Source organism: Periplaneta americana, chromosome 1 (assembly GCF_040183065.1).
Source record: "Periplaneta americana isolate PAMFEO1 chromosome 1, P.americana_PAMFEO1_priV1, whole genome shotgun sequence".
Classification (NCBI taxonomy): domain Eukaryota; kingdom Metazoa; phylum Arthropoda; class Insecta; order Blattodea; family Blattidae; genus Periplaneta; species Periplaneta americana.
Genome location: NC_091117.1, coordinates 103,327,590 through 103,354,055, shown reverse-complemented (window position 1 = coordinate 103,354,055; position 26,466 = coordinate 103,327,590). Strand labels below are relative to the sequence as shown.

Sequence of the window (26,466 nt, the reverse complement as noted above, 5' to 3'; positions counted from 1 at the left end):
ATAAGCGAGATATTTCGATTTATTTAATTCAGGCCCCCTTATAACCCCCCTTTTAAATAAAGTATTTTGAATGCCATATAGCCTAAAATCTAAGTTACAACGAACTTAATTTATATTCCAATTTTCATATAAATCGGTTCAGCCATTATCGCGTGAAAAGGTAACAAACATACAGACATACAAACAAAAATTTAAAAAATGCGATTTTCGGTTTCAGGGTGGTTAATTATATATGTTAGGACCAATTATTTTTGGAAAATCGAAAATTACCAGAAAAATTTCGGCTCAGATTTATTATTAGTATAGATAGTGTCAGATATGTCTATTTTCTTGCTGAAGGATAATTTAAATGGCTGTCAACTTAGAAGTTTTTTTTTTTTTGAAGTAATTAACAAATAATGTTAGGCCTAAGTAAAGTAATTTTTTTCAACATCATAATTTGCATTTTGAATTTTGTTAATAAAGTAAACAACTAGAAGTATTATTGTAAGTGTACAATACCAGTGGCGTATACTGGTTTAAGGGTCTGGGCTACCACTGACCCTATTATTACACAAAATATATTTTAAAATCCCTATAATAAAATTCCTTACCTATTTATATGTGAATTCCAGACGTCTTGATTGGGACAAAATACTTTGATGACTTCGTCATTGAAATTACAGTTGGGCCGCTTGCGAAGTTTCTGTAGAAATGACTTTTCAATGGACATCAGTGCCAAGCCGGATAAACGTTCTTGTGTATGAGTTGATCTACAGTAGGATTTTATTCGCTTCAACGCAGATTATGTTTTTTCTACCGATGCTGACGTAGCTGGTATTGTCACAATTAATGTTGCCAATTTAAGGGCTTGAGGAATAACTTGGTTCAGCTGGTTTTCATATATGGCAGATAATATTTCATGGATAGGTTTGTTCGAAAAATCAAAGACTTCTGCTGAATATATTACACTTGATTTATTTTTCAAACGTACTTGATCAAAGTGACTGTTATAGGACTGAAATAATTTGTTTAGTGCCTCATTCGGGAAGTTTTCCCTATAAGCAAAAAATTTTTGAGAATCTAGAAGATGTGTGAACTGAAGCTTTCCATAATCAGAAAATCTGTCAGTAATTTCCATGTGCATATGATCTAGTATGCTGTAGTACAGCTGCCTGTATTTCAATTTATCATCTCCTTTTCTTCGCTTTAATGGTGGTTCCATTGTATTGGCTGAAGAATTTTCATTTTCCATATTACTCCATATGGACAGAAACCCACTACGTCTGAACTCGGATGTAGTATTTTTTAACTTTGATACCTCTTGCAAGCAGTATGCTATGTCTAGACTTTTTGTCTGAAGAATATTGTAGAGCACATCTGTATATGCGAACACTCTAGCATAGACTTCAAGAAGAAATATATTCTGAAACTGTGTGATAAAATACAAATATCCTTGAGCCTGCACAATTACATCATCATCCCAGTTTTCTTCAGAGTCATTACAAATGATTTTTTCAAAGAAAGCAGTCAGTTGTTCTCTGTATTCCTTTACTGTATTTACAAGCCGAGTTGGTGCTATTTTTGGGAGTTTCTTTTTCATAAATTCCTTGAGTTTTTCTGATCTTTTAGGAGATGATGAGAAAAATGCAGCTAAACCCGACAGTGTTTTGAAAAAAAAAATGCGGCATTCTGGAATGGATGAAGTAGTTTGTTGCAAAACTAAATTGAGAACATTGCTGTAACAATGGACAAATAGTGCTTGAGGATACTTTTCTTGAACTTTTGTTTTTAAGCCATTAATATTTCCCGCCATATTTGAAGCACCATCGTATGTCTGTGCAATTAACTCACTGCCGACATTGTATTCTGCTATAACACCTTCCACATGCTGAAACAAAGCAGCAGCAGTTTTGTCCGAACTGACATTTGTGAATCCTATAAACCGTTCTTGAACATTGGCAGTACTGTCGACGTATCTTAAAACAGTGGACAATTGACTCTGATCACTTGTCATCAACAACAATGGCCACAAAAGGTGCTTCTTCTATTTCAGATTTTATGTTCTTTATCATAACCCCACTTATAGCAAATATTAAGTAATTCTGAATTGCAGGAGAAGTATCACGGAATACTGTTGAACTCTCAAGATGATTGGCCAGTAAATGGTCAAATTCACTTAAAGAACTTAAATATTCAATATAATTTCCTCTATTGTCTGATTCCACACTCTCATTATGATCCCGAAAAGCCAATTCTTGTTTTCCTAGAAAGCAGACTGCGTTAATAAGAAGCAGTAAAATCTCCCGATTTTTGTTTCACAAGAGCACTGTGTTGGTTGATGTGTAGAGCTTTTTGCTTATCTAGCTGTAAATCAATTCTTGTCTTCCCAAAGTTTGCAAAGTTCATGCTACTACAAATATGAGCTTTTGATTTGTCGTGTTTTAGGACTGCCGTTCGAAGGGAGTTCATATTAGAAAACCCCTCTTTTGACCACACATTAGTTTCGCGGCTAAATAACAAACATGGCCAGCAAAATAGTTTAGACAGTTAGAACTACCACACAACCAATTCCACTTACCATATGATGTTGAAGTGAAATGGCGTGTGTACTCACGCTGTTTTTCTTTTACGTTCATGGACAAATTTAACTCAGGAGTTGGTCTTTCCATTTTCACAATTTCAACTTTCTCGTTGTATGTACAACGGTTAAAAGGCACTTTTAATAAACCTTCTATTACACAGTCATTTTCAACACAAACCTCTCCAGAAACTTGTTCTGCCATATTTTTCACAATATCACTTAATTGGGAAATTAAAAACTTAGTAATTCACAATTAATATAACTCTTAGACACTCGAACAAATCACAAATTTAAAATACTGAACTGCAAGAACACAATCACATTCATGAGCTAGCGTACTAAGCGTATTGTTGCTTCGCACCTTCGAAGAAACCGATCACGAGAGCGGCAACTCACCCGGCCTACACTGCACGATAGAAACAGAAGGGAGCGGGGGACGGGCAGTTGTGCGACAGGACAGCGTGAGCGGAACGGTCACAGGCTACCCCTCGTAGCAGCGGTTTCTCCAGCGATGCCGCCTTGACAACTTGTTTCTTTTCGAGAGCAGAGAGTGCATATAAATCTAACAATTACTTTAATTTTAATTACTGTGGTAAAACTAATAATACAAAATTATTACATTATGTTATATTATAAACTTTTTCTTTTGTAATTTCCTTGGGCTACCGCTACCGCCGGTAGCTCCGGTAGTCCGCAAAATACGCCCCTGTACAATACAGTAAACTATATTCAAGACTGATATTTAATAACCTATAGTTTGAATGAACGATATGCCTGATGCAAACCTTGTAATGAATATTTAATTAAATGAGTGTCGGTAAGGAGATGCATATTATCTCATTATAAGCTCGTTTATGATAACTGGCCATGAAAAATTGAAGGCCTACTATCATTAGTTCAAAATACCGATTGCAGCATGATGATCCTACATGTTCCTGTAAGAGGATACCAGACCATATATGGGAATGTAAAAAGTTCAGGCGTTTCAAATGCTAACTTATGAATAGTATTGTAATGAATAGAGGACAATCGCCGACAGAAAACTCTGTTTTAATTGGGCGGGTTGGCTGCCAAGTGGTGTACGTCCAAACTTCTATGTTTTTAGGAGAGCAAATTTAAAGTTTGCAATTCACTGTAAATTCAGAATTGTATATGTCTTGAGTAAATAATGGCTTGGCAATATGTGGAACGTACATACTTTCAATTAGAAGTTATAAATCTATCTTGCAACTGTTTTAACTACCTCAAAAGTGAACTTTTCAAAGTCATGATCTTGAAAAAAAATAGCGTTCTTCTAGAATTGAAGGTAAAGGAAATGAGATTGAATAAAAGTTGAAAGCCTACTCAAAAACAGAACTGTTGTTTATTGTTAAGAAACACAATCAAAAATGAACATTGAAAAGAGAAAAATGAAAATTCATACGATGTCATCTGATATCATGATTTCATCAACTTATTCATCATCATCGGAAACAGTTCAAGGGTCAAAGTTTAGGCCAAGAAAAAGAGAAAGGTGACAAGGGGGTATAAACTGCAATAGATCCCCTATATCTTTTTTCTTTGCTTTTGTGATGAATCTTCCATCAGGGTAAGTCGTTTGAAGTTGAAGCCGAGTCAGGCACATTGACGGTCTCCCAGTTCTGTCACGACCTTTTCTCAAGTCAAGCTCTTCGAACTCAACTATTTTGTTCCAATTTCCTTTACAAAGGATAGAGGTTCCATGCGCCTTATTCTACTTGATATGACGCATTTTCAGTCAGTTTCTTTCATTTACAGCCAGATTTTGTTTCCTCTTCGTGACATTGTTGAAGACCTTTGATTGTCAAAAAATCTGGACATTGCATTTCATGAACCACAAACTTATTGGTTCTTCGGATTTCCCCCATCACATTGTACCAATCTTTTGGTACATAAATGGTTCTATTTCTACTGGCAGTTTCAACACACCAAAAATCACCATCATTGGAAAGGTATGAATGTTTCGAAACCAAAACTTTTTGTTCAAAGATTTCGATGTCATTGTCACTGGACAGAACATTACGCAGAAGTGTGAGGGCTACATTCAAATTTCGATTGTGTCCAGTACAAAAATCGGACTAAATCACAATATGCTTTACAGCTGGTTTAGAAGACAACACTTTCTTGAAGTGAATAAGCAAGGATGAGGCAATCTCCAGGAAGCCCCGAGCTGCAATAGCTTTATCCCAACAATAGAAATATCCTGTTTTACTTTTCATGACATTAATGCCAAAATTGTAGACGTACAGGTTTCTTTTGTAGTAAGCATCGCTGACTGTCAGTATTGGGAATGGAAGGGCCTTCTGTAGACCCATGGATATCATGTACATTTCAGTATTAGGATTAGAAAAATCACGCTTCATACATTTACAGGTTCTCTCAGCTTTCCTTAAATTTAGTTCTTGGGTTGTCTCCAATGTTGCTTTTTCTTCCACTGTGAGATTTGTATCCATTTTCTTGATTTTGTAAGAGTTACAATTTTTACAAGTATATTTTCTCAGTTTTTGTAAGCGTAAGTTGAATTGTGTATTAAAAATGTGACGATAGTAACTTTCTTTTACAAACTCCCTATTGCCCTTAAGGCATGCTTCTTTGTACAATTCATACATCTTTCGAATGTTCAGAAGAAGATTCATGTACTTCCTGTTTAAAGTATCATTTCGGATTTAGTGCGATTCACTAACATGAAAACTGTTTATATGCTGTTCAATGAAAGCTATTTTATCTGGGTCTATCTTACGTGGATTAGGCTTGCGCCCTCTCAAGTCCTCACCAGGAGGTTTGCATTCTCTGTAGTTTTTCAAAGCTCGCGACAGTCTCCTATCACTCACTTGTTTCACATACAGACTACGTTATTTACAGTCGTGACCAACATCCACTTAATATGAATGGTTCATACACAGGCTATGTTATTTTATTCTTGAACAATACTTACCTAATACCCTAGATCATATATACTAACAGATAGCTCTTTTATATAGGCTTTAGGGTTTGCAGTCGAGGCCGGCTTGATGTAGTTCAATAATCGTCAACAGATGGCACAATGACCAACACCATCACGAGACACGAACTCTGAACCGGTCTGGTCAGTCTAAATCGATTATTTCTTGCTTACGAGATATTCTCGTAAGCAACGGTATGTACTATCGACAATTGATGACCATGGATAAATATTATTGGTCTATATGACCTAGGCAAGTTCGGAACGAGGGAGTTCTAATTATAGTTGTCACGTGGGCGAAGCGGAAAGATAAGATAAAGTACGCCTTTGTATTGAATAGAATACAATGCAGAGTCTCGCGCAAAGCCAATTTACCTAGAATTTTTAGACCATGTTATAAAGTTATCGGTGGGCTAAATTATGATTCGTTATCTCTTCTGTTTTTATATATTTGTCGTGAATATTATTTATATTATCAACGTGTATAACATAATTTATCCGTTAATTGATATTTCACTAATGATAAATCCAAAGAACAATGGGAAATAAGGGACTAAACACTGAAAAATAAATAAAATAAGAGAATTTGACGTTCATAATTATAATGTTGTCGGAGTTTTGTTATACTTTACTTTGAATTATTTTAATTTGCACCACAAAAACTTATGAAAATTAATGTTAACATTACCTATTTAGTTATGATAGTAGTATATTGGAAAATTTGTGCATATAGCCTGATTACAATATATAAGTAATCCTATCCTAACCTAACCAATGGTAGTCTTGTTTATTTCAGACATGTTCGTATAATTATACAAAAACAAGAATTATCTAGTTTGCAGCCTGTGATATTGTCTCGTTTACAGTATTATATAATATACATATTACGATATTTACTAGGTACTTTAACAATATATAGTTAATAATATTATAAAATATACAGGCCTAATCCATTACCAAGAAATAGCCCTTCCCTCACATGTTCAATACTGTTTACCTCAAAAGGCCTTCAAACCTTAAAAACTATTAGAAACTGGATTAAAATAGTCATGTTGATGTAGGCCTACAACATTACATTTTTTGTCACTACTCCTGATCCCATTCTAACAGTTTCAGGTTTTGTAATTTGTAACAATACTAACAATACTGATGGGTCATTCCATAGTCACACACGTAACATTTTCGAAGTAACTATGATCTTCACAGGATACTTAATCAAATACTTAGGAGTTCATGAAAGACACATCATTGTTTTTTAACGTAAGCATTCCAAAATATAAACAGAAAATCATAATGAAAAGGAATAATTAATAATGTAAAAAATATTAAATATTATATGGTGTGACACATGAACATTTTCTTGCCACTTAATTTATTACCAAAATGGAAAATGTTCATATTATTGTGCCAAATGTCATAAATGCATTTAATTGTTTTTGAAACAATTAAGACATTTGTGAAGTACATGTAACTGCTAAATCGCATACTTTAATAAAAATAACAGTGCCATTAACAAATAAAATATTACAAATTATATTGTGACACACGAACATTTCTGTCAAGTTGATTACTAATCTTTTCAAATGCATATAGAGATTTACCGTATACACTGTGTCTACAGTTCTTATTATACAAAGCAACACTTGATTACACTAAAGTGTCCACACCTGTGGAGTAACGGTCAGCGCGTCTGACTGCGAAACCAGGTGGCCCGGGTTCGAATTCCGGTCGGGGCAAGTTACCTGGTTGAGGTTTTTTCCAGGGTTTTCCCTCAACCCAATACGAGCAAATGCTGGGTAACTTTCGGTGCTGGACCCCGGACTCATTTCACCGGCATTATCACCTTCATATCATTCAGACGCTAAATAATTTAGATGTTGATACAGCGTCGTAAAATAACCCAATAAAAAAAAATTACACTAACGTACACTTTCAGATTTAAAATATCCACGGTTGTTTACAACTATATGTGGTGATATCTCCTGTGTAATGTCACGTAACAAATACATCAATATAAGCTATCCACTTTTTCTGCCATTTGTAGTACGCTTTAAATTCTTCGCCACTACAAGCTTTTGTAACTTCCTCTGCTTATCTGACGTCTTTTTTTAAATTGATTATTTAACGATGTTGTATCAACTACTAGGTTATTTAGCCTCGATGGAATTTATGATAGTGAAATGATATTTGGCGAGATGAGGTTGAGGATTCGCCATAGATTACATGACATTCGCCTTACAATTGGGGAAAACCTCGGAAAAACCTCAACCAGGTAACTTGCCCCAATCAGGATTTGAACCCGGGCCCACTCATTTCACGGTCAGATGTGCCTACCATTACTCCACAGCAGTGGACCGAACATGGGTTATGTACATTAATTCTTTTGACTTTCGGTTAGCTTTCTTAAGAATACGCATAAAGAAATGTAGTGTTTTCCAGGCTATCCTTGTAATATTAGTGACTTATTTCAACCAGTTTGTTACTAAAATATATACAGTACCTAAGTGTTTACTTGTGACACTGGTGATCCATTTAATTGGTATATGAGACGAATTTAATTTTGTGTTTTACAGAAGGATACATATTGATTTACTTTTGCTCACATTGATTTTAATTTTATTTGTTGTAGTCCAGTTTTCAATAACGTCAAGCTAGTTTTGCAAGGCGGTGATATAAGATTTATCACTAATTTTTTCTGTATATTATACAGTCATCCACGAATAACCTTGCCTGAGAAGTGACATTTCTAGTCAAATCTTACAATAATTTTCAGTAAATATTTTGCACCGAGAAGCTATTATACATTTAATTTTACTTCTGAGACCAGTGAAATATATGCCAATTTTATTAGAAAGGTGCATGTATAATTATCCAATAGCATGATATTATCTGCAACAAAAACTAAAGGGCATGAAAGAAAAGAAGAAAACATTAATGCTGTGGTTCTTAGAGTTCCATTAGAGTTACACGTTCATTGTCCACTGAAAGTTGTATTTCTCTATTGAAGTGTAAAAGAGAAACTCTCATAAATTATGTCAGAAACAAAGAAAGGCACCACCCAAATATGTGGGATAATTAATTTAATAATGTTATTACCGGGACTTGAAAAAAGCAATCATATGTAATGGGTGGGGAAAAAAATACTTTTTAATCGTGCTTCTATAGTTCGACAATGCTGACTATTCAGAGTTTTGCCTGACAGGTGAGCTACCATAAATTCCTTGAAGTCCTAGTTATTACTGAAGCCAAATGTGTGTCTCTTGTCAAGAGTCCATTTTATTTATACTTGTTAAGACATCATTCATAGACTAGTTACAGCTTTCAGTTTTGATACTACATACACTGAAATTAATCTATTATTATTCGTCCTATTTATACATTTATATTGAATGATTCGGTCTACCTTCATAACACATCTCATCAACAATACTCGATAAGAGTTGAATTAGCTTCCATGCTGCGTTGTATTTATTTTGTCATGTTCCTATAGCAGGAATATTAAATAGGAATTCTTTAAAACAGATTTATATTCACTCCTATGCCTTTATATAGAATACCAGTACATATACTGTATTTCTTAAGATTTGGTTACTTTATAAACAGTATGTTAGTGCAAGAATTCTTTTTTTCATATTTAATAATTCTGGCATGTGTCAATAAATATGCTTGAGACCTCTGTCTCTCTGAATTACTCTTTACTAACTGGAAACATATTCCAAATTTATATTTTAAAAAAGTATTAAAATATCCTCACAATTTAGAGCATAACAATTCCCGAAATAATCATCCTACATTAAATTATTAAGATAAAAATGATTCAATCTATCGCTTGTAACAATACCTTTATGGTCCTAATAAATTAAGAAATAATTTACATCCAACAGATTTATTTTAAAATGGCCTGCAGTTATTATTTTGAATTTTATTGTACCTTAATAAATTGAGTTAAGGTACAATAAAATTTCATCAAGTTTCAAACAAAGTAATTCCATCTTTCCAACAGGGGGATAATAAATACTTAAAGTAATGCTAAACTCGAAAAACTTATTGATGCAACTTAATTTCATATTCTATACCACTAACACCAAAAAAAAAGTGTCCTATTGTTCATACTGATTCAAGATGAATAGTTTCTTAGTGTTTGTCCATTCCACTTTTTTTTATTGTCCTTCCCATTTCTATTTCTCTCATTTTTAGTAGGTACTTCACATGTAGTATATGTTTTATTTTAATACATATAATGACTATGAAGATATTTGGATATGTCTTACAAAATTCTTGCTGAAGACCATTGTGGTAATATTCTGCCGCATCTGTAGTTAGTACATTTCGAAATTTTCGTGCTTCAGCCCAGAATTCAGGCGGGGGGAGGGGAGGTTGATGTGCCAATGTAGTTTTCCAGAATATAATAATATTCAAAACATTCTCTAATAGGAGGGGCCTCTGATATTAGCTCTGCAAAAAATCTGATATCGGTACTTCTGTTGCTGGTAAATAAGAAAGAACGAAATATAAAAATTTTTAACCACTTTCGAATTTCAGGTGCTTTGTGTCTCAGCTGCTGGTTTGATATACTGTTTGTTTCCTTTAATTTTCCAGAGCAAAAACTGTCCTAAGCGAAATTTACACTCTGTAATTTTAACACTGGGAACATTTATTTTGGCAGCATTGTGTGATGCTATTTCATAATATAACAAGAGCTTTGAAATGATTAACTGCTAACTACTTACCTGGGTGAAGCGGTTCCTGTGATTTCTGAAGTGAAAACCGTTCAATTTATAAGGAATTTTTTTGTGGAGATGCATTTGATTGTATATGCAAGGTGTAAAAGTGCCTAAACTAACTGACCCCAGTGCTGTCATGGAGGCCACACGAGGCCATATATCGTATGGAACCTACAATTTTTTTTAATTAATCGTATGGGGAAATGAAAATTTTGTCTGTAAGGAGCCATACGGCATATGGGTGCCTAAGTTTTGTACGTGGAGATCTATACAGATCTTAGATCATCTCTTCCTGTTCCTACTGTACCTACCGCCTATTTTGTTTGATGTTCATAAACAAAAATTATCCACCTCTTCAGCACTGGAATCCAGAATTATATAAAATAATGTTTGAAAAATAAGAAGTGCTGCAAATATACACTCCAAGATTCATCGAGACAAGTGTGCATCTATGGTGGTGCTACATGGTGTATTCTTTAAATCAAACTTGTACAATTAAATTGTAAAGCAAAACAATTTCTTTACTTCTTCTTTAATATTAAAAAAATAATTAAATGACAATTGGAGAAATAGAGAGAGGAGAGTAAAATATATTTCAAGGGAGAAAACAAGGGGTGGGGTGTATGGCCAAGAAAAAAATTACCATGACAGCACTAACCAAACCTAACCTGTTACAGACTCATGTATGTAAGGTGAATAAGCTGAGTATGAAGGAAACTACCTCAGCGTTAATTTAACTCTTATAGATGAACTATATAAAGAACTTCAAGTGTCAATATTGTCTCAAAGGTTTCTGTGTAACAAACTTCATTTAGAAATGCCCATCTGCGATTATGTTAACTGTAGAAGAAGGAAGAAATATTGTTGTCATATGAAGTTACTCAAATTTCCAATTAAGGACAAGGAAAGGCTACAAAAGTTATTTTTGATTTCACCCTTATAAATTGAAGGATTTTCACTTCAGAAATCACCGTAACTACCTCAGCACTAGTTTCAGTAATTTAAGGACCAGTATAAAGTAAATTTGATTAAAGTGAGAAAGAAATTCGTAAGAGAGGCGGTCAGGAGGGATTGAGGTTGTCTACTAATTCGTTGCAAACAACTATTATAGGCTATTTCATTTGACTAACGATAATTTGTAGAGAGCAAAATACCTACAGTAGGGTAAAGAATCTAAATCAGTACGTTTGAGAACGGATATAAAAGTGTCAGGAAAATAACAGAATTACCGTATATTGCAATTAACTCTGCATTGGCAGAGAAACCGCACAGGGTATCGTAAATCTGCTGAAAATTAGAAAATTGTGTAAAAAAATGCATTCAGAGCGAATTTTCCAGCCTGATAATATCTCGCCCACGTTATGGACATAATTCAATACCATAAGACTGATATGAAACGAATACTAGAACAATTTGTTAACCAAAGACGATGTTCAGTAGTTATTTAACAACATACAGAGCAAATAAAAACACAAACGCATATTCTAGCAATAGTTCAGATGAAAAGAAAATGATTAGTACGACCGCTTATTCGTAAAAAGAACACTGCCAGCTGTGTAGCCTACATGAAGCAATATATTAGGCCTACGTTATGAACACGTTGAATTTAATGTGGACGAGAAACGTAGAGTTATTATTTATCTGCTTCCATATCGCATCATATAATACACCTGTAAAATGAAAACATATAGGCCTAGAAAAGAGGAAACAAGTTTGGGTGGAGGGAGTTGTAATTCTTCCCCTTTCGGATAAATTTCAGAAGAGGGATACCTCCTTTTCCTTCATATTCAAAAATTGTAATCTTGTTCACACAAAATAAATTAGTGCCTTTTCGTGAGCATCATGATGTGCATTCAACAAACGCAGACAAATCTGATCTTTTTAGTATTTTGTGATAATTGTTGCTAGGGAGGTATTGTATACTGAAAATTAAAAACAATTAGATTTCGTACATCAAATGATGACAGATTATATATTGAACGCAAACAACATTATATCAGCCATGTACCAAAATGTCATCTATGTGTGTTGATGAATTTGGGTAAAACAAGCTTCTGTATGCTACAATTTAGCGACACATCAAAGTAACATAACCTCACATTACAATGAGAAAGAAATTTGGAGGTGGCATGACGTAAAAAAGTCATCCCACAGTCGTATTACTCTATGTACTGTTCAGGTACTCTGCCATCTAGTGTTTGTTATTGCAAGCTCATTTCTCGACACTAGCGACGCATAGCGTCCGTTATTTTCCAGTTGCGTCTAAATTGAATATAAGCTTGGTCAATCTGTTTTATATATGATCTAGGCTAATACTAAGAATGTTTGCAACACAACAGAGTAAACAATGTCCACAGGCGGCGACAGCACAGAATCTGTGTGCTGATAACACTGGCAGGAGCACTTGGATGTACACCACTTGACTGCCAAAGCGCTCAGCAATTTCGTTCAGTGTAATAACATTCTGCGCTATTTTGTGAGCGAACTATTGAACTTGGACACACACTACTTGTCAGATACATAGAACTGGATGTCTAGTAACTATAAGTGGTATTAGTCCATTTTTCAATTTTTGTGACTTACACCACTTGGCAGCCAACCCGACCAATTGAAATAAAAGACAAAAAGATAAAAACAGAAAAAGATACTCTTATGATTTAGCGCAATATAATTTCTACAATAACCGAAAGAAGGTAGTACAACAAATAATGAACATTGAAAAACAACGGTTCTGTTCCCTTTCTAAAGATATAGTTGAAAATCATTTTGCTGACATATTTGGCCATTCCAATAATATGACTTCGATTAATCCTCTCCCTTCTTGTGATACATCCGAATATTCTGATTCTATAATGATTACTGAAAAAGAAATGAATACAGCACTCACCAAAATGAAGATTGATACAGCTCCAGGACCTGATCGAATTACTGTCCGAGTTCTTAAACACCTCAAGTCTGCTAAATTTCTGTCACTGCTCGGATCAGCCATGCTTCACTTCGGAGTTGTACCTGCTCCCCTTCGGAAGGCAAGAACTATCCTGATCTACAAAGGTGGTGACCATAGTGATTTGAAAAACTGGCGGCCTATTACGATCTTCTCGGTAGTGCGACGCCTTATTGAGAAAGTGCTAGATTTTAAGTTAAAACATTATATTTCCACTTCCATTCACCAAAGGGGTTTTGTTCCTACACCAGGGACCCATATTAACACCTCATTAATTAATGGTTGTCTAAAGCACGCGAAAAATAATAAGTCTGATTGTTTTGTCGCTTTTCTTGATGTAAGCAAAGCATTCGATTGCATAGGACATGAGCATGTTAAAAGATCACTAGCTATAAATTCTATGCCCTGTAACTTACGAAATTTAATAAGTGAATTATTAATAAGGAACCAGATTCAAATTGAAATTGCTAACGGGAAAACTAAGCCCATTGAGGCAAAAAAAGATGTTCTTCAGGGCAGTCCACTTTCTCCTACTCTATTCAATTTAGCAATCGACGGTATCATTAAGGACCTTACTGATGATGAAGTATCGCACGCCCATGGTTTTTCATTAGATCCTACTCTAGACAATCTCTCTGCCGTTGCTTTTGCTGATGACATTGCTTTGATTTCAAGTAGCGAAAATGGAATTACATCTCTGATTAGTTTAGCAGAAAGTAACCTTTCTACTCTTGGTTTGGCTATTAACCCTAGCAAGTGCAATTTAATAGCGATTAAAAGTGGTGTCTTATCCCAGTTTAATGTCATGTCCGCTAATGGTTTGCTCATTCAATCCATTTCTAATCGTAATGACCGCATTAAATACCTTGGTATTAATTTTAATGATGAAATCGTTTTTGATGAATGTGCAGCTTTTACCACATTCAGTAAAAATATTTCTAAACTCTGTCTCTCCCCTTTATTAAAACCTGATCAGAAGGTCACGATTATGAATCAATATCTCTGGCCCACTCTTACTTATCCCTTACAGTGTGCTCCACTCTACCGAATCAAAACAAAATTTCTTAATGATTTAGATAAAGTTACCAGAGGAGCATGCAAAGAGCTTATTGGTCTTCCTCATGACTGCCCTGACGGAATGCTCTACTCCCCTAAAAAATACCGTGGTCTTTCGTTAATGAAAGCATCTTGGGAAGCTTATATACAACATATAAATATCTGTAATACCCTTCTTCGTGTTGATGACTGCCATCTCCACAATGTTAGGGACCTTGTAAGCGAAAAAGTTTCTGCTCTGTCAAAATTGAATATCACAACTATTGATGCTATCAACTAGTCAGGTCGTAAAATTCGTAAACACTTAAGAAATGACGCATTCCAAACTTGGACAAACCATACCTTGCGTGGTAAAGGGGTTATTGTTTATAGTGATCTCCCCAAAGCTAACTCATGGGTAAGCAATCGAAAGGGCCTATCTTCCTCAGAATGGACCAATGCTTTAAAAAGTCAAGCAATATTTTGGCGGTTCGCGCAATACTGGGCAGAACTCTAAGCACAACCTGCTGCTGTCATCCAGACTGTAGTGAGCTTGAAACACTTGGACACGTGCTTGGACAATGCCCTAAAGGCGAGCTGCTGATCAATGCTAGACATCATCGTGTACGACATGCTTTGGCGACATCGTTAAAAACTTTAAATTGGGAAATTCATGAGGAAGTACACTGTGTATCATCAGATGGTTCTTTCAGACGGGCAGACATTATTGCTATTAACGGACACTTAAAACGGGCTCTTGTTCTTGACCCTACTATCCGTTTCGAAAGAAACCTAAATCAGCCACCGAAGTTGATATTGAGAAGAAGTCCATATATGAACCTTGTCTGCCTTATCTTTCTCAAAAGTACAACGTCCCTCTTAAACAATGGTCTGTCATTGGTTTGCTGTTTGGCAGTAGAGGTTCTATTTCCAAATTCACATGGCATTATCTTAAGGAACTTCACATTCCTTTTGATTATATAATGTCTGTCCTTATAAATATTATCAAGGATTCTCTTTAAATATTACATCATCATCTGTATTTCAATTAATCCACTTATATTTGCCTTAAACAATTAACTTTCTTTTTTCTCTAATGTATCACATCACATTATATTTGTAACTTTCAAAAAATTTGGTTACAATGTTGAAGTGTATGTGTTGTAACGGATGCTATCACATTATATTGTACATGTTTATTGTATTCAGGACCCTTGTGGTCACTCAAATTCTTTGAGCTGATGTCTATAATTTAGAATTTATATATGTAATGGAACTTTGAATTAATAAAAAACACAAGTGCCCACACAGCAATGATTATGCATATTTCACAATTCTGGAGATATGTAAATGTCTCTACTGCATCTCTCTCTCATGTGTTCATCCTCTGTATATAAGGGGAATATATAAATTTGTGTATGTAATCAGTTTACAATTTATTTCTGAAGAATGCATTTTCCATCTATTCAAGCAACTTTCAGAATTTCAAAGACTACTATTTTTGTCACCGTGGGCTAAAGCAGGAGATGCACTATCACCTTTATTTTTTAACTTTGTTCTAGAATATGTCACTAGGAAAGTTCAGGAAAACAGAGATAGCTTGGAATTGAATGGCTTACATCAACTACTTGTTTAAGTGGATGACGTGAATATGTTATGAGAAAATCCACAAACTATTAGGAAAAACAAGGGAATTTAACTTGAAGCAAATAAAGAGATAGGTTTGAAAGTAAATCCCGAAAATACAAAATATATGATTATGTCTCGTGACCAAAACAAAGTACAAAATGGAAATATGTTGTTGTTGTTTCAATGCTCTGCATCTACCAATGAAGCCATTAGCATTCGTGCTCTCCAGTACTTCTGGGCTACAGTGTCTTATGCAGATAGTGCATTGCAGGTCAAGTGGCTCTCGTGCATCTCCTCTTGACTGTTGCACAGGGGACACAATGGTGAATTTAGAATTTGTAGTTTATGTAAGTGGCTTGCCAAGCAATCGTGTCCCATAAGCAGCCTGAAGTCCGCAACTGCAGTTTTCCGTGGTGCCTTTGGGATTACTTCTGGGTTCAAGATTAGGGTGTTCCATTTTTTGTTTTTGGCATGTATTTTTGTTTCCTCAATATGAAAGAGTGAAAATTTAGAATTGATCAGGTGCTTTACTGAAGTCATTGGCAGATTTGTCGTTTTCATTTGCTGTATTGTTGTACCTTTCTTGGCAAGTGTATCTGCCAGTTCGCTGCCCTCGATCCCACAGTGTGCCGGGATCCACTGTATGTGTATTGTCCCCCAAGTGGCGGATGGGGGAAGATCGGTGAATTTACTTATGTAATCCTCCTGGCTAGGTCCGAAGGACCTGATGACCAAAGACAGATGTGGTCCTCCATTCATATTGGGGGTTTTTTTTCGGGCAATGTAACTGCCAAAATGTATAACTGGTGCCTGGTAAAAACAGTTATGATCCTGCCAAAACATCATGAGAACATATCCTAAGTTTCAAGAATCTGGAGGTAAAACTGTCCCCCTATTGGTTTTCCAGGTGGGGACAACTTTAGTCACATCTGATTGAGGAAACTCCAATAGATTAGGAAATGGAAATATAAAATTTCGAAATTTATCCTTTGAAGAAGTAGAAAAATTCAAATAACTTGGAGCAACAGTACCAAATATAAATGACATTCGAGAGGAAATTAAATGCAGAATAAATATGGGAAATAACTGTTATCATTCAGTTGAGAAGCCTTTGTCATCTAATCTGTTTTCAAAAATCTGAAAGTTAGAATTTATAAAACAGTTATATTACCCATTGTTCTGTATAGTTGTGAAACTTGGACTCTCACTTTGAGAGAGGAACAGAGATTAAGGTGTTCGAGAAGAAGGTGCTTACGAAAATATTTGGAGCTAAGAGGGATGAAGTTATAGGAGAATGGAGAAAGTTACACAATGCAGAACTGCACGCATTGTATTCTTTGCCTAACATAATTAGGAACATTAAATCCAGACATTTTGAGATGGGCAGGGCATGTAGCACGTATTGCATATAGAATATTAGTTGGGAGACCTGAAGGAAAAAGACCTTTAAAGAGGCCAAGACGTAGATAAGAGGATAATATTAAAATGGATTTGAGGGAGTAGGGATATGATACTAGGGACTGGATTAATCTTGCTCAGGGTAGGGACTGATGCCGGGCTTATGTGAAACTGAGTTCTGTAAAAGGCATTTATAAGCAAATAACTATGAACCTCCAGGTTTTATAAAAGTCATTTGTAAGTAACTACTTTTTTGTATTTGATAATATTCAGGGCATAATCACATTTAAATGACAAAACAAATGTTGGAAGAAAATCGTAATGTTAATAGCTATTAATTTCAGGGGTATTTTTATAACATAGTTTTCACATTATTTAATAAAATATCACCACCATTAATATTGTTAAAACAAAATGAGAAACAACTACAGGGAAAAGATTAAAAACTGAAATGAGACATATCGTTTAGATCTCCTCACCTGACTCAGAAGATTGAGTATAAGTGTTCCCTCATTGCGCACCAGACATGTGAGTAGCTGAGGTATCCAAGGCAACCATTGGATAGGAGGTACTCCTACTGAATATTTATCAACAGCCTCGGTCAAAGTGGACTGATCATCATCATATGTGAGTAACCATAAGACCTACAACACAAATATTCCATTAGTACTTTCTTTTGAGACATCTTCTGCAGTCCATGAATTCTGAAATTAATGTAAGATAACCACAAACGAGTTTTTCATATTCCTATATGCAATATAATCCATCCTTACATTCTTTTACTTAGCATTCTTTCTCCCATGTGGATTTACACATAGGTTCTGAAATGTCAAATTAGGAATTTGAATTTATTACGTATTTATTCTAGCTAACACATTTTTGTTTTATTTTTAAGAGTTTTTTGTCACAAACAGATTATTTTAGAATATGTTGTTGGTAACTTATTGGTCATCAAATTTTCATGTCAAACTTAATTTCGAGCAAAACTGATTTAGAACATATAAATGACTTAAAATTTGTTTAACGACACGTTAAAAGTGTTAAAATTTTTGAAAAAGTTATGTACCTTAGACAGACGGCCCCACATTTTTACATAGGACAGACAGGAAGAACCTTTCAAACAAGATATAAAGAACACATTAAAGCTATAACCAAACCATGCATCACATCAAATTACGCAGAACATATTATGAACAATAATCATGACTACAATAATATAGAAACAGATATGGAAATTCTACAAATCACACCAAAAAGTCCACAGTTAAACATCTTAGAACAATACGAAATATAAAAAACATACAATAACACACCCACAACATATACTTAATACACAATTACAGTTCAATACCCACACATTATTCGACATCATGAAACATAGCACACTAACAACCACCCCCCACCATAGGAGCAACACACCCTCATCCCTACAACTGACCAATGCAAATGGCAGTATGCAAGATCAACAGGAACATTAGTAGTTCATAGGACACTGAGGATAATGCAGAACTGGTGTCGAAACGAGCCTTCTGTCTAAGGTACATAACTTTTTAAAAAATTTTAACACTTTTAACATGTCGTTAAACAAATTTTAAGTTTTTTAAACAAAGTGTTAACGTGAACCAGAATCAATGATATAAATGACGTTTCGTATCTCCTGGGATTTAAAATACAATCATATAACGAAAAATGTATAACAAAAATAAATTAACATGGAAAGTATATGAATTTTGCAGGGACTTCAGAAAAAAAAAACACTTAAGCATGAAACATATAAAAGAAGTTTTGCTGTATAAGTTGTTAGTTTTACATTTCAATTCCATGTTGGGAAAGGAATAATGTGCCATTTGGGTTCCTGGTAAATTGCCATGGAATGCCAAATGAAATACACAGTCATTCTAAATTGCTTCAGCTGTCATTCTATAAACATTACATATTTGAAAAAAAAACTTTGTAATATTGTATACAAATGCATATATCTAAATTAAAATATATTAACTCTGAAATTGCATTTTGTTTTAATTTTCATGATTAATAGGTATATTTTTTATAGACTGTCGATAAAGTGATATAAAATAATACATCAAAATTCAGGCTGTCACTAGTCTTTTGGGTTTATGTATACTATATTACGGTATATATCATACTTTGAAACATAAAAATCATTATTACGCTCTTTCACTGGTTTTGACAATATACCGTATTTGACAGACAGATTTAAGCTACAATATCTCTGTCAGTATGGATTGTAGAATTTTGTTTCCTATAATTTAAATTATTCACTATAATGTCGTCTATCCTGCAGTACTGTTATTGGACGGTATTTTTTCGAACACTGTGTAAGTTTATCTTTAATGAAAAACATCAGAAAAAACATTTGGAAATTAAAGTCTTGAAGACTACTACCACTACCACTAATACTAGTACTACTACTGTTACTGCTGTTATTACGGCTAAATCATCACAATTCTATTATGTTATATTTCAACATTTGAACATCTCATCTCTGGGGTTTAGAGAGAGAGAGAGACCTGAACAAATGAAGTTAAAAGGAATCCTATTGAAGAAACTGGCTGACTGACAAACATATTTGTTACACTGAAAATTATTATTGTAATCATTTATGAAGAGAAATCTTATAAGTGTAGTTTCATTTTATAAAGTATGAAACTATTGGTTTATCTCATCTCTGGAGTTCAGAGAGAGAGATCTGTTTACAGAAGACAATTTGTATTTCATATGAGCAGAGATGTTTAACTGGTATACATAATAACAATAACTATTAAGTGAAAGTACAAGTAAAAAACATAAACCAAAGTATAAAAAGTACCTTGGCGAGATATTTCCTAGACTTGGACTCATTCTGATGACGACATGCATGCAGGAAACAGGTGATGGCCTGTGTGCCCCATGAGATCTGCCGTGCGTCCCTTGTGAACAGTTGTTCTAGGTAGTCACCCCAAAGAGCCCATGCCTTTACTAATGTGTCATGCATCTGCACAGCTGCTGAGAAAGCTTTATTTGCGTCATCTGAGCGTCCAATCTGTGCCAGAAGCATTCCCTTCAATGCATAGAATTCGGCAGTCATCTCACGTGTGAAATACTTCAGGTTTGTTGACTCAATAACTTCCAAGCCCTGAAAAAATAAAAAGTGATTATACAGTAACAATTAAATTAACAGTGGTTTAGTCTTTGTCCTAGACTATTTCAATCAGAGTCATGATTATTCTTTTGTTGCATATGTCATCAATCATAAGAGGTGTGTGCTATTTCACTGTCTAATTTTATTTTATGAATGATTGTGAATGGTGAAATGGTGGAATGACTGGAGAAGGGAATATCGAGAGAAAATTTACCATAATTCTGCTATTGTCTACTATAAATTTCAGTTCAATTTACCAGGAACCCAAATGCCTAGCATGGAACAGACTAGGTGTTAAAATAAAAGTGTTTTTATAATTAATGATAAAATTATATTAGATCCATATTCACAAGACTGGTCTTCTTTACGTTAAAATATAAGGTAATTTATACATGTACTGTATATTGCACTAACATACTTGCGTAAACTGGTAATATTCTGACAATACCTTATACAAAAACTGTGTCATAATTATTGCAAGTTAAAATGCTGATCATAGTGTATGTATGTAAATGACTGAAGCATGTAGTTTTAACAATGTGTAGAATCCAAGGTGGTGAATTTGAATTCCACCTTGGACATGGATATTTGTCTGTTATCAATGTGATATTCTGTACCGGGTATTATACATATAGTGAAGGTCCAGAGTCTGTCTGACCCCTTGTCATGGAAGTTCCACTATTCATCAGCCTAATGATGATGTTGTTGGTAACTAATGCTGAGTTCTTGGCAATGAAGCCATTAACTCACTTAACTCACTTGCTCTCCATATTTCTCACACACAGTGGATTTAGAGGAAAGAACTGGACATCACTGAAGATTTTCCTGATCCATTTCTTCACAAAAGAAGTGGCGAAATGATTCCAATTTTAAGTGTTTTGACAAACAGTCATGCACAGTAAGTAATCGAAAGGATGCAACTTGGATACTCAGGAATTATATTTTACTGTACAATGAGACACTCCCATTTTTTATTACTTGAAATTTAGTGGAAATGATATGATATTATATCTTTATATTTTGAGTTGATTAATCTTTTAACTGTTGGGAATGGTAAAGTTGACATGGGGTTTTGCAAGATATTACTTTCAGGTTCCGACTGATATGCACATCTATTATCAGGCAGTACATCTCACTTGAAGATATGTGTCAGAGGAAGAACAATTGTTTGTATACATCTGAAGTCTGATTAGTATAATATATAGCTATAATAGACGGCATTTTCGATGGCAGGTGAGTTTCTACCAATAGAAAATGTCCATGTTGTTGCCTTGCGTCTCGCGTACCTTATGTGTCTCAGTCACTCTCACTCAGTCTCTCTCTCTCTTCTATCCACACACATTAGATGCATCATTCAAACTGTATTTATATGTGGAAGTGTACTTAATAAAGAAAATCTTATACTCATATTAAGATATTGGCATTACAAGTGGTATATTCACATCATCGCCCTCTCCTCCTCCTTCCTCATCTTGCATGCCACTCAAATCACTACTGTATCAGTATTATCACTGTCATCCCCGATATTTATTACAATTCTCTCCAAAATCTAGTCCCTACCAATTTCCTTTTCAAAATCTTCTTCCTGTATTTTAGAAAAATCTATACTTTCGCGGTATTTTGGTGAAGACAGTTTTTTAAGGAAGTTATATACATTATAAATAATTTTTCTACTTTGTCCTCTAATAATTTCACGTTTGTGAATATTAAAATCAGTACTTGATCCAGCCTCAAGAGACATGATATAAAATTACAACACACGCTATAAACAAATCGAAGTTTGCACTTCACTGACTATTAATATTTAATAGTCCACTACACTAAAACAATAATAAAACACAGTGAAATACAAACACTAACTCATAAAGATGAGTCACATAAACAATGCCAGTGTTTGTGTTTGAATGGTGAAGATTTATTATCTCAACAGTCTCTTCCTTCTTACAAGTGACCTGAGTGACCCAAGATTTAATAAACAACGAAACATAAAGAATTCATTTTGCAATGCATAGGACTTGATACAGTAAGTTCTCTATGTTGATGTCTTAAATGAAAGACAATATTTCTCTGAAAGCTCCTTGCATAACGTGAGTATTTTTATTCTACTACAATTTTTCAAAAATGATTTTCAGCTTGGACTGATAAGTGTACAAAATAAGCAGTGCAAAACGACAAATATATATATATATATATATATATATATATATATATATATATATATATCAGAAATCGTGATGTTGAGTGAATACCTTTGTTCAACTATTTTAAAAATTAAAATGCACTTTTCAAGTATTAAACATGAAATAAATCATTTCTTAGCAACTATACCACCTAAAAATATGGGATTTTGATAATCATGAAGACACAATGAGCTCTTTCTATAGAACATACCCCCAAGACTCTATCTTAAATAGTCTTTCCGAGCAGAAGAGATTAAGTGTATAGTGGCATCACACTAGGTCTGAACTAGGTAACACTGGGAGGCGGAACATGCAAGTGATTGGCAAGCATCTCTATCATAGCTCCACCTCACCGGCCATTGAATATGCTGTCTAGTATAGTCAGAGATGTATACAATGGAGGCGGAAAGGAACTAGCCACCATACCCCATTATCTCCTAGCTTAGTTGCCTCTTGAGTGATGCCTTATTGATGTCACTTATGAAAAGGAATCACTCTAAAAACATAAATATAAATAAAACCTAATACAATATAATATCTTATTTATAATAACTTCCATTCTTCACTTACTTCTTGAAGCTCATTCTTGCCAGTGACTGTTGCCATCTGAAGATAACATTTCACTTGTTGGCGAATCTTTTGGAAGCAATCTACAATTGGAACACTAGGAATTGTGTAAATGCGGGACAAGGAGTCCAGACATACACCGGATAGATTGTGTTTGCGAGCGATCTTTCCAAAGTGGATGATGGCCTGCAAGTACACACAACAAAAATATGTTTAAGGTAAAAAAAATCAGAAAGATAAAGTTGAAGATTACAGTCTGGAAAAAAATATATATATATATATATATATATATATATATATATATATATATATATATAGACACACATATATATAGTCAAACACATGACCTTGATATCACACCGACATAAAGAATAACAGGACAGTTGGTCTGAAGTAAATTAGGTACAATTTCTCATTAAACATTTAATACAATATCTATTAAACAAGAAAGAGACTAGTGAAGTGCTTTATGTGGAGTGTTGTTTTTTAAGTTGGTTATTTAATGACGCTGTAAGAGTATTAGGTTATTTAACATCGATGGGATTGGTGATAGCAAGATGGTATTTGGCGAGATGAGGCCGAGGATTCGCCATAGATTACCGAACATTCGCCTTATAGTTGGGGAAAATCTCGGGGGGAAAATAAACCCAACCAGGTAATCAGTCCAAGTGGGATTCGAACCCGCACTCAAGTGCAACTCCAGATCGGGAGGCAAGTGCCTCAGCCGACTGAGCTATGCTGGTATACTGTATGTGGCACAAACATGGACATTTTGACGAAGTGAAGAAAAACGACTAGAAACATTTGAAATGTGGATATGGAGAAGAATGGAGCGAGTGAAATGTACAGACAAAATAACAAATGAAGCTGTGCTACAAAGAGTGTGAAGAAAGAAAAAGATAATGCTGAAACTGATCAGGAAGAGAAAAAGAAATTGGCTAGATCACTGGCTAAGAAGAATGCACTGGAAGGAATAGTGAATAGGAAAAAAGTTCGGGCAGAAAAAGATATCAGATGATTGACAACATGGATCATATGCAGAGACTAAGATGAAGGTGGAAAACAGAGAAGATTGGAGAATGCTGAGTTTGCAGTGAATGACCTGTTCTTGGACAGAACACTTGAATTAATAAATTAATCTATTAAACAATCATTTTAAGGAAATTTGTGATAAACAATTTGTAAGTTCGTGGAATAAACACCTGATGAAATATACTAGACTCTCGCTAATCCAGCCTCCTTCTAGTGTACTTCCTATTGCTATTAGCTTAGTTTTCTGGGAAATTTGCACTGGTGCCATGTGATATACTGTATTACTTACACACGTATGTACATATACGCGCTGTGGAACATTCTAGTTTCGATTTAGAAGTGCAAGTGGAATGGTTGACGCAGCTTATAACATTAAATTTAATACCTTTTTTAAGCACTCTCACTAATCCAGCACCTATCTGTGCAAGGAATGGTCGGATTAGCAAGAGTCTGCAGTCATAATTTTCTACCTCTGTTATCTGGGTATGCAGTGCATGTAACAATTTACTAAGACAAGCTGGTATAGATCTTCTCGTGTCCTGAAATCTTTGTTTAATCTTTTTATTTCTGGAACTTACAGAACAAATAGGGGAAATACATGTACAGGATGGAAGGTGTTCAATGACTATCCTTTTAAGGGATGAATCCTTAGCATAATGTGAATGGAAAAGTTCTCTACCATTTTGTTCCCTTGCACTTAGATTCCCAAGAAATAATTATTTAATGATAATGTTTGATCCCATTCATTACCTTTCAAACATCGTCTCGTCATTGTCGTAGTCGTAGTCGTCGTCGTCATCGTCATCATCATCATCATCATCATCATCATCTTCTTTTTCTTTTTCTTCTTGTCCTTTACGTGTAAGACCCTAGTGGATCTTTTATGGTCTCGTAGTCTTCCCAAACACAATTATTAATAAATCACATGTTTGGCAATACTGTTACTGAAATGTAGAGACGTGCTTTACCTTGGCCTGAGTTTTGCAAGATGTAGCTTGCAGAGCTACTGAATTTACTTCGATGTTACAATTTTTGTAGAAACAGAGTCGATTTCCCACTAAATAAAAATAAATAATGCAAAATGGCAAAGGAAAGTTCTGTTTCTTTTATCTCACGGATTTACCTTCCATGCTGTATATTTACATACAGAAATTGTAAATGTAGATCGTGACTGTTTTTCAATATGAGTAACTATCAGGGTTGTAATAATTGGAATGAAATGATTGACATTTTATTTTTAAATCATTACAGAGAGAATGTTCAATACATATAGTACAAAAAACAGTCTGATTGGAATGTAGTAAGAAATATACTACAGTGAGGTGTGGTGCAACACTGGCTCAAAAAGTGGAAAAACAATCGCACACAAGTATAAGCACATACACAAAAGTAATGTCCACTAAAACATACCTGGGCAGAAGCATGGACACCAAGCATACTATGGTTGCTTGTTTGGTCATGCTGTGAATCATAGTGCGAGGCTATGAAAGTGTAGTGATGCTGTCTCCATGTGAAGATGTCACTCCAGTGGCTGAGATCATCTGCAATCACAGGAAGGCGGTTGCGCCATGTCTTCACAATTGCTTTCATGTCGTGTAGTGAGCTGCTGCGACCATGTTGCAGAGCCTGGTGGATCTGTGAAGCCTCTTGCAGTTCCATTATCTGCAAGAGAGAGTGAAGTAGTTCAATCATGGAGGAATATGACAAAATATGTACTTCATACCGTAGAACCCCTCTTTAACGTTTTTCTGGGGATAACAGAATAATTAATCATAAATAGGAATGACACTAAAGAGGGATTTGCTATACTTACTTACTTACAAATGGCTTTTAAGGAACCCGAAGGTTCATTGCCGCCCTCACATAAGCCCGCCATCGGTCCCTATCCTGTGCAAGATTAATCCAGTCTCTATCATCATATCCCACCTCCCTCAAATCCATTTTAATATTATCCTCCCATCTACGTCTCGGCCTCCCTAAAGGTCTTTTTCCCTCCGGTCTTCCAACTAACACTCTATATGCATTTCTGGATTCGCCCATACGTGCTACATGCCCTGCCCATCTCAAACGTCTGGATTTAATGTTCCTAATTATGTCAGGTGAAGAATACAATGTGTGCAGTTCTGCGTTGTGTAACTTTCTCCATTCTCCTGTAACTTCATCCCGCTTAGCCCCCCATATTTTCCTAAGCATCTTATTCTCAAACACCCTTAACCTATGCAAATCAAGATTTCAGGTATAACTTCCTGTAAAGTTGATTTGAATAATTTCGAGGGAAAAATTGTTCCGGAGC

General features: G+C 34.8%; 1 protein-coding gene across 6 annotated transcripts in view; it reads right to left on the bottom strand.

Annotated features, from left to right (window-relative positions):
* Nipped-A (Transcription-associated protein Nipped-A) overlaps positions 1-26,466 on the bottom strand; it is a 494,348-nt gene that overhangs the window by 63,444 nt on the left and 404,438 nt on the right. For all 6 annotated transcript variants that reach the window (XM_069825168.1, XM_069825181.1, XM_069825178.1 and 3 more), the window contains exons 50-53: positions 25,584-25,835; positions 23,145-23,327; positions 20,083-20,388; positions 17,732-17,896 (exon numbers count right to left, since the gene is read on the bottom strand). In XM_069825168.1, the coding sequence (XP_069681269.1) occupies positions 17,732-17,896; positions 20,083-20,388; positions 23,145-23,327; positions 25,584-25,835 (906 nt within the window). The remainder of the gene's footprint in view (positions 1-17,731; positions 17,897-20,082; positions 20,389-23,144; positions 23,328-25,583; positions 25,836-26,466) is intronic.